The sequence below is a fragment of the Cricetulus griseus genome, chromosome 5 (genome assembly GCF_003668045.3).
Source record: "Cricetulus griseus strain 17A/GY chromosome 5, alternate assembly CriGri-PICRH-1.0, whole genome shotgun sequence".
In the NCBI taxonomy this organism is placed as follows: domain Eukaryota; kingdom Metazoa; phylum Chordata; class Mammalia; order Rodentia; family Cricetidae; genus Cricetulus; species Cricetulus griseus.
The window spans coordinates 19,655,003-19,664,681 of NC_048598.1; the positions used below are offsets into that span (position 1 = coordinate 19,655,003).

General features: G+C 49.7%; 2 protein-coding genes across 4 annotated transcripts in view; both read left to right on the plus strand.

Annotated features, from left to right (window-relative positions):
• Cadm3 (cell adhesion molecule 3) overlaps nt 1-2,341 on the plus strand; it is a 29,655-nt gene extending 27,314 nt beyond the window's left edge. For all 3 annotated transcript variants that reach the window (XM_027418931.2, XM_027418932.2, XM_035445926.1), the window contains 2 exons: nt 1,293-1,418; nt 2,223-2,341. In XM_027418931.2, the coding sequence (XP_027274732.1) occupies nt 1,293-1,418; nt 2,223-2,341 (245 nt within the window). The remainder of the gene's footprint in view (nt 1-1,292; nt 1,419-2,222) is intronic.
• Nucleotides 2,342-5,971: 3,630 nt separating this feature from the next.
• On the plus strand, nt 5,972-7,433 carry Ackr1 (atypical chemokine receptor 1 (Duffy blood group)). The gene is made up of 2 exons (XM_027418933.2): nt 5,972-5,992; nt 6,447-7,433. The coding sequence occupies exons 1-2, from the start codon at nt 5,972-5,974 to the stop codon at nt 7,431-7,433; spliced, it is 1,008 nt and encodes a 335-aa protein (XP_027274734.1).
• Nucleotides 7,434-9,679: the final 2,246 nt, after the last annotated feature.

The window sequence follows — 9,679 nt, forward strand, 5'->3', positions numbered from 1 at the left end:
AAGCTGGTCCAGTCAAGCCTGAGGAAACATAAGGTAGGGGGAAAAAAAAAAGTATAGGAGTTAATGAAGCTTCAAGACTCAAGCTGACTCCAAGAAAAAAACAGGAGTTCTCCAATGGAGGTGGGAGTTATAGCTGTGCCTAATGTAGACACATCAGAGCTGCCTTCGGCTTGTGTCCATAAACATTTGGGTGTCTGACCAAGGATAGTGTTTTTATTGACATTCTTGGTCCAGATTTCACTATGAAATCAGTCCACACCTATTATGGATGGTGAATTTTGTACAGTGATTGGAAGGAACACTAGCCATTGTGGGAGAGACAAATCAACCCAGTCTTGTGCGCAAACATTTGCATGATGTCAAAGCAGTGAGGAACCCGAGGCCTCCTTCCTTGGATGGGTGAGAAGCTTGGGTTTTACTGAATCACTAATCTTCCTTGCCAAGAAAGAATTACCAAAGAAAAATACCAGATATGTTCAAGAGCATGTATGCCGGGGAGCTAAAGGAAGAAGGAAGAAACACCTGGGAGAGGAGAAGCCAAATGCTCCGTGATAAGGCAGCTGTATATGTCGTAGCCCAGGCTGGGATAAGGATGCTGGGGTAGAGCATGGTGTCCTGGGCTCATTCTAGAGAAGGTGGATGGTTTTCTAAGTCCTCTCAGACCATAACTTTGCTCTCTAGGTAAATGTGCAAGCCTTATACAGGGTGGCACACTCTAGCATCTTCTTGGCAAGGTGCTTTCCAACTGCTTAACCCTCAAGCCCATCAGTTTTCGATGTTTCTTCCCCATCTGATCTTAAGACCGGAAAAGTGACAAAGAAACCCCTAAAGAGACTAGTGTAGAATACCAGACAGGATGTAAGAAGACATGGAAGACAGTCAAGGAACAAGGAAACATAAATGTCTTTGTGTGTGTGTGAGGGGGGCTGTAGGGGATACAATGGGGGCGGAGAAGAGGGAAGAGGGAGAACTTTGATATTGGTCATAGACATTAAAGCAATTATCTCTCTTTAAGGTCAAACTTTGGTACCAAGAAAGCAACTTGGGTTGTAGAATGAGAGCTGGTTTGTTTATTGCCTGGTGGATGTATCCATTTTCTTTAACAATTACTACCTTGCCAGCCTGGTGATACTCACTTGAGCACAGACTAAGGCATGTCCCTGTGCTTGCATATACCTCCTGGGTTCTCCTGATGTTGACGTCTTGTCTGTGAGATTATCCAGGGACAATTCAGCATGTGAGTTATAAATCCTCCCCTCCCCAGTTCTAACTGTATGCCTGCCCTCCTGCAGACCCCAGTCCGGTACCCTCATCCTCCAGTACCTACCACGCTATCATCGGAGGGATTGTGGCTTTCATTGTCTTCCTGTTGCTCATTCTGCTCATCTTCCTCGGACACTATTTGATCCGGCACAAAGGTCAGAGGCATCAAGAGGACTTGGGTGGTTGGGGAGATCAGTCAGGGAAGGACAGACAGTAAGAGGGCTTCCGACAGGGCCCTGAGGCTGTCCCTAAGGCTGTTGGAGAAAGAAGTATACAGCCAACACATGTGATGCCAATGCTATGATCACTGAGCAACAGCAACCCCACAGTCAAGCCTGATCACTTGGTAAACAGCCAAGTACAATCAGACCTGCCCACTCAGTCAGCTGCTCCTCCTGCTCTGCATTTGGGTCCCGCAAACCAGTCTCTAGCCCCTTCCTTCTTGCCCTTCTCTTCTTTTCAATCTGTTCAGCTGCCTTTTCTTTCTCTGATCTCCTTCCTCTTCATGTTCATCCATATCTTTTCTTTTCTCTTTGTTTTACTTTCTCTTCTATTCTTTTATTACATGCAGCCAGCAGCCTAACTTCCTAGACTGGTCATGTCTAAGTCATCTCATCTATATGCCCCCCCATACACACACACACACACACACACACACAGAGAGAGAGAGAGAGAGAGAGAGAGAGAGAGAGAGAGAGAGAGAGAGAGAGTCCTCTTTTATCCCTAGCCTACATTATAGATGAGATTTTAGTTAAGGGTAGGATTCATTATTCATGGGGGTGTGGTCAGGTGAGGGATGCTGGCAGCAAAATGCAAATTAGAGAAGGTGGGGTGGAAGAAAGCTCTAGGCAAGAGAAAGATGAGATGAGCAATGTGTGAGTGGGTGGGTAGGAAAGTGGGCAGGGCGGACTTCAGAGGCTGAGAAGCTTCTGAACAGCGGAGCTTCTATCTCCACACAGGAACCTACCTGACACATGAAGCCAAGGGCTCGGACGACGCTCCAGATGCGGATACGGCCATCATCAATGCAGAAGGCGGGCAGTCAGGCGGGGATGACAAGAAGGAATATTTCATCTAGGGGCACCCACTCACCTCCTGCGCCCCTCGGGGGCCCCATGGGGACTGCTGGGCTGTCACCAACCTGGACTTGTACAGAGCGACCCCAGGGCCGCCCCTCCCGCTTGCTCCCCAGCCCACCCAGCCCCCTGTACAGAATGTCTGCTTTGGGTGCGGTTTTGTACTCGGTTTGGAATGGGGGGGAGGAGGGCGGGGGGGGGTGGGTCGCCCTCAGCCCTTTCCGTGGCTTCTCTGCGTTTGGGTTATTATTATTTTTGTAACAATCCCAAATCAAATCTGTCTCCAAGGCTGGAGAGGCGGGGGCCATGGGGGTGAGGACAGCAGCAAATGCAATGTTCGCGGAAGGAAGTCGGAGGGATGACAAATATTTGAATGAGGAGCAGGGCTGGTTTGCAGGCGGGGGCTTAACACTGCCCTCCTTCCATTTTCACAGCGGGTCAGCCTCCCAGGTGTCTCCGAGGAACCTGGGTTTGGAAGCAGGAGCTAGTGGTGGCTCTCCCTCTGTTAGCCATGTATTGTGAGCTACAGACAGGGAGACAGGTGTCAGGAGGACACCCATCTTCCATTACATAAGAAAGGGATGAGTAGGAGAGAGTCCTCAAGACGATGTGAACTGAAGATGGCATGCAGCCGCACGGGGATCCAGGGCTTCAACGTGTCCCTCCCAGAGAGAGTAGATTTCCAGAGAGAGGGTGAAGGAAGTGACCCTGTCCATGCATGGCCCCCACATGAATGAAGCCAGGCTCTTTTCACAGAATCGGCCCTTGGGGGCCAGCAGAGCTCAGCTTTCTCTCCTAGCTCCAGCAGTTGTGGAAGAGCACTGCTTGTGGGCTGGACAGCGTCTGCTTCTCCCTCCTCGGAGGGGCCCCTCACTCTTACCCAAGACCCTGGACTGTTGCACGGCAACCGCTCCTCTCATGGCATTGCTCAGCAACTACTCCTCCACCCTGTGTCACCCTGTGCCCTCTCCTGTTCCCTGTGCCATCCCTCAGTCCCTCCTCCCTCAGCAGCCAGGCAGACATGACAACAAAATTACTAAAAGGAGCTTCGCTGCAGTGAGCTGTTTCCTGCCCAAACCGAGGGAATAATGTGAACTCTGTGGACGTGTGTGTGTTTGTGTGTGTAAGTGTGTGTAAGTATGCATGGGTGTGTGTACATGTGTGTTTGTGTGAGCAAGAAGCAAAGGGATCAAAGAAGAGAAGGACCAGGGGTCTTGAGTAGGCGACAGGGCATGGAACATGTGAGGCACGAGGTGGGCTTTGGGAGTGGATGGCTCCTAGTCAGGATTTGTACCTCATCTAGGGGGGCTGCTCCATCCTAGCCATTTCCAAACCACTCTTGATGCCTATCTGAGAGAGGGGGAGTCCCAGAATGTGCTTTGCCCGGCTGTGCATTTTGTCCCTCTGAAACACTACACATTCACCACTCTTCCCTGGACCCTCCCATCTCTGAGCCATGGAGCCAGGGCCACAGCCTCTGCTATGCACCCCTCAAGCCTCTCCCTGGCACTGACTCTGGCTTCCCATCCTCTGTACCCAGTGACTAGAGGACTAGGACCCCATCACAGTTTTTGGTTTACTGTCTTCCTTCTATGGCCAAGCTGGTTGCAGTGGAGATGAGATTGCTCACCCTCTCTATCCTGGCTGGCCTGTCCCTCAGATCCAGGATGCTCTTGGCATCCGTCTCCCTCTCCTCCAGCATGTCCTCCCTCCTCTGACAACAGGTGTGCAAAGTGGGGCAGCTGCAATCCAGCAGGCCTGCCTACTCCTTCAGTTCAGGTAACACTTTTCGTGAATCTTCCAGCTCCTGGTTAGGGTCCTGGGCATCCCAGGCAGCCCCTCACTTAAGCCAGGGATTCTCCTCTTAGAGCAGCAAGGGAGCCCTGGGCCCCAGGCCTGTTCAGGCTCCTCATCTCCCAGCACCCGCTTTTGGGGAAACGACTTTTCCACTTTGAGCTGAATCACTCTGTCCATATTACACAGAAGCCATATTTGTACCGGGCGGGCGGGGGGAGAAGGGCCGTTGTGCTGTGTGTGTGTCTGTGGGTGGGGGGGGGGGCGGGGCGGGGGAAGGGAGCAGGGAGGGGATCGTGTATCTTTATAATCTTTCTAACTCTCCTGTGCTAATCTCAGAGGGATCACCCTCAATATATCTGGATTATCTGTGTGATCAGGCTGCCTCCTTTCTGCTATTCTCACCTCTGGCTGGGCTGCATGTAAATAAGGGCTGTCCTCATGTCCCTGGCCCCCGGCACCCAAAGGTACTGCATCCTTGCCATGCCTCTCTCTCAGAGCATCTGTGTGTAGAATCAAGAGAGAGAGAGTGTCTGAGTCATTTGCTTTCAGAACTTGGGGATTTGAAGCTCGTCATCCCATTGCTACTCTGCTACTCTCTGCCCAGCAATGCTGGCCAACACCATGATGGGGGTGAAGACCCCACCAACACCATCTAGGAAAGAGAGCTTCACTAGTTTGTTTTGTTTTGTTTTGTTTTTGCCAAACTCCCTTTTCTAGCTCCTTCCTGTTCAACCTGAAATTTGACCTGGGTACCCATCCTTCTGCACTCCAGTCTGAGGGGATTAATGGGTATCCACCAGCTAAATATGTATCCCGTGTTTCTCCTGGCCAGAGAAATAACAATTCTACCTCCCATCAGAAACGTCTCTTACTGCTAAGGTGACAAGCCAGTGAAGCATTCTCACAGTCTGTATGTCTCACAACAATATGAATAGAGATTACCCAGTGGGCTATAGTCTCACATTAAAGTACGCTGTCCCATGGTCCCTCGGAGCCTATTTCGATGTGTCAGACCATGTGTTCTGCTTGGTGTGAGAGACGCATTCATTGAGTCCATGGGTGGTAAGGCAAATGCCCAATTGCTCCCTGAAGGAGAGTCAAAACACAGTCTTGACAGGCCCCCAAATCTTCTATCCCTCTTATACTGAAGTACCCATACCCCTAGATAGCAGAGCACACACCCAGGCACCACCCAACAGCTAGCACTCAGATAGGGGCATACTGAAACCCAGCTAGGGACACAGATAAACAGGTGCATTTCACCGCTCCTTCTACCACACACAAAAGGCCTCCATTTAAAAGCATATTCTCAGTCTGGATGGAGCCAACAGCAAACGCCATCAGCACACCTTCCCTGCACACCCGGGAACTTCTGAACTCTTTCCTTGGATTTCATTCAAAGGAATAGAGAACAGAGAGATGCCCGGTCACTCCAACTTCCCAGCACCTCTCTCTTATCTCTGTTTCATATGTCACCCCTGGCCCCTCATCCTTCCTTGTTCCTGAAGGATCCTCCCTTGCTGGAAAGCTCACTGACTTTTCCTTGCCATCATTGGGAAAATTCCCCCTTTGTGGCCCTCACCATGTTATTTTCCCGAGGTCATTCTGACCAGCCAAATCCAACAAAACAGGAAGCCCCAGGACAGTACCCTGTGTTAGCCTAAGGTTTAAGTAGGCAGTAGATGTTGGGCAGAGTTTCCTGAGTGTGACCCACACACACATCCTGGCTCTGCCCAGACCCTGAGAGTGTTCATTAGCCCCGGGCACTTATCTTGAGCCACAGCTGCTGACAGAGTCCTGGCCCTGTACTCTGCCTGCCCTGAGCCTGCAGTGCCATGGGGAACTGTCTGCACCCGGTGAGTGTGGGGACCATGCTCCATAACCCTTGCCTCTGTCCCATTGTCCCATTCCTTCTACTTACTTCTCTGGATTTTATGCTCTTCCCTTTTGACTATCCCTTATCCCTGTGTTTCTTGATCTCCATTTCAAAAGTCTTTTCCCTTTCTTTTTTTACCTCAGTTTCCTGTCCCCACCTTATTTGTTCTCTCTCCACCTCTTAGCAAATCCCATGCAGGTTTCTCCTCATTTCCCTACATCCTTCTGTTCTTCTAAGTCTCTGCTCAGCTCTGACCAGACTTCTCTGTGGCTTTGACCATGCTGTGTCCTCAGCTGCCCCTTTCACCATGCCCACTGTTCCCACCTGTAGACAGATCCCCTGTTCTCCAAAAACAAGTGTACCCCAGCCTCTTCACTGATGTGCTAGATGCCCTCCCTCCCTGACTGACTGTCCCTTCTGGGTGTACCCTGTAGGTGGAAACCTCCTTTTCACTAGACGAGAATGGATCTCAGTTTTCTTCGGAGTTTTGGATTTATTCTTATGAAGATAATGCCACCTATGAAGTAATGGATAACTTCAGCATTGGAGCAGCTGCTCCCTGCTACTCCTGTAATCTTCTTGACAGTTCTTCACTGCCCTTCTTCATCCTCACCAGTGTCCTGGGCGTGCTGGCAAGTGGTACCGTCCTCTTCGCAATTCTCAAACCTCTCTCCCACTGGCAGATCTGCCCCAGCTGGCCTATTCTGGCACAGTTGGCAGTAGGCAGCGGCCTCTTCAGCTTTGCCGTGCCTGTCCTAGCACCGGGGTTAAACACTGCCCATAGCACAGGCCTGTGTTTCCTAGGCTACTGGATCTGGTACACGTCAGCTTTCGCCCAGGCTCTGCTGATAGGGTGCTATGCCTGCCTGACCCCCAGACTGGGTATAGGTCAAATCCGTAGCCACACCTTGGGACTCACTGTAGGACTTTGGGGAGCAGCTCTCCTGTTAGGGCTGCCGGTCACCTTGGCCAGTGACGTTTACAATGGTCTCTGCACCCTTGCGTCCAACAAGCACCTGGAAGCTTTGAAGTTCACACATTCTGCAATCTGTTTTACCATCTTCACTGTGTTACCACTGGCTCTTTTGGCAGCCAAGGGGGTGAAGAAGGCATTGAGCAAGGGGCCAGGCCCCTGGGTTAGTGTCCTGTGGATCTGGTTCATTTTCTGGTGGCCTCATGGGATGGTTCTCTTATATGATGCCTTCGTGAGGTCCAAAACAGTGCATCTGCAATCATGTCAATCCCAGAAGATTCTAGATGTGATGCTGAACCTGGCAGAAGCCCTGGCTGTATTGCACTGTGTGGCTACGCCCTTGCTCCTGGCCCTGTTCTGCTACCAGACCACCCGTAGATCCTTGCCTTCTCTGTCCCTCCCTGCAAGACAGTCTTGTCATACGGATGCCTTTGCAGTTAAATCCTAGTTCTTTCCCCACATGTCAACCTAAATTAAAGTCTATACTGCTTTTATGAAGCGGGTGCTCTCTTATTTCATCTGGAGTTAAAGAGAAGGAGAAAGGAGAGCAATGCGTGCCTGACTTTCCTGTTTCTAGAGTTGTCTTGGAAGAAAGAGATGGAGGGTTAACATCCTCAGGGAATACAGATGTTCTCTTGAGGTGAGTGATTACTGTCTTCTTGTGGGAACAGAAAAGAGAAACAATAGCATGAGTGGAGAAGATGAACTCTCCAAACAAGAAGGCAAGGCTTAACAAGCAAAAGAAAGAGAAGCCATTTCAGAGAATAAGTGGAGTAGGCATAGAAACTGGGGGTGAGGGCAGAGGTGAGTGGCAGAGAGAAAGCCCAAAGCAATAGTGCTGCTCTGCCTTCTGACCCATCCAGGTAGGCCTTATCTTCTTTGTCTTCTCTGGCTTTGTTTGGAGGTCAGAGTGGTGGTAAGAAATGAAAGAGGCATGCTCAGGGACATTGGGAAGATTGGGGAGCAGCTATCCTGTTAGGGCTGCAGTAACATTGGCCAATGATGTTACCATAGCCTAGTCTAGGGCATATCCCAAGAGAGTGCAAAATAATGCTTCCTAGGAAATGTCTTTTGCAAGTTAATTCTTCATCATGACCTTAACCCCCCCAACCTTCCCACCTCTCTCTCTATCCTTCTCACTCTTCCTCCCTCCCTCCCTCTCCCTCCCTCCCCATTCTTTCCTCCCTCCCCCCTCTCCTTCTCTCTGCATGCATGTATGCACACTTGAAGGGTTTTCCCTATTACTGTAACCTTGATTCTTCTTTATGCTTGTCTCTCTCTGTGTGTGAATGCATGTGTGCTTGAGTGAATGTGTGTGTTTGTGTGTGTGTGTGTGTGTGTGTGTGTGTGTGTGTGTGTTCTTACAGGTTTATTCTTCATCATGACCCTTAATCCCCCCTCTCTCTTTTTCTGTGAATGTGTCTATACATCTGTCTCTCAATCTGTTAGGACCCATAGTATCCATGTTACAACAGATGCATCCAGGCATGCAGTGAAGCGTGTCTCTGCATGAGCTAACATCTCAGTCAGTATCTGCAGTACACATACCCATGTGGGTGAACAAACCTCTTACAGAGTGCCCTTCCTAACTTACTTCTGCACCTCTTCAGGGTGTGAGGGCAGAAATCCTTAGTCAGTAAGTTCATTCACCTTGCTGTTTATATCCAGCATTCCTGTGTGTGGTGTATAGAAGAAAAAGATCAGGAAGGTAGAAATGGTGAAGCAACTGAAAGAGACAGACCCTGATCCAATCCATCTTGTGGCTCGAATTGCCCAAGTTTCTCTTTCAAAGCGCAGCTCTCAAGTGATACCTTTACCCCACACTAGTCTTTTTCTCTTTCTCTTGTCCATCTAGTATCCTAGAGCATCCCCTCACACACACACACACACACACACACACACACACACACACACACACACACACTTGCCTGCTTCTCTGTCAGTTTCTTGCAACTTGGAAAGGTTGTCTTCATGCCCTGCTTGACTAAGCTTGGTAGTGTTTAGGAGGACAGCAAGCAAGACTCTCTTCATATGGAGCACCCCTGCCGGCCACAGTTTCATCCTCTACCTAGAAAGACCACAAATTGCTCCCTGCAACACACCTTAAGCCCACCCAGAAAAACTTGAGTGGGCACTTCACATCATTCTGAATCTACTTACAGTCTTTCCATACTTTCAAAGATGCTCTCTACTGTCTTCCTCCCTAACATATCTATGGATAATGTTCTGGGTTTAAGGATTGAGAGGGAAGTGCAGGAGAGGGGCGGGGGTGACTTAAAACATCCTAGGCTGGAGGGTGCAGAAGGATCAGGGAATTTTCCTGGGTGGGTGCCTTGACAAAGACTCTAAATCTCCCTCCTCTGGTCTCTTAGCAACCACCAGGTTTAGCTCCTGATTGGTGCATCATAAATTGAAAGGCGGGATTGTGGGACTGACTGAGACGCGGGAGACATTCTGAAACATAAAGGAAGAGAAATTAAATGAGGAAAAAGGAAATAATTTACAATCCTAAATTATGCTCAGGTCTCCAGCCATAGTGCTGATGACTGTGTCCCGGTGTTTTCATTTTCTATTTCCTTTCTAGTTGCATTTTACAGGATACACACACACACACACACACACACACACACACACACACACACACACACACACACAGAGAGAGAGAGAGAGAGAGAGAGAGAGAGAGAGAGAGAG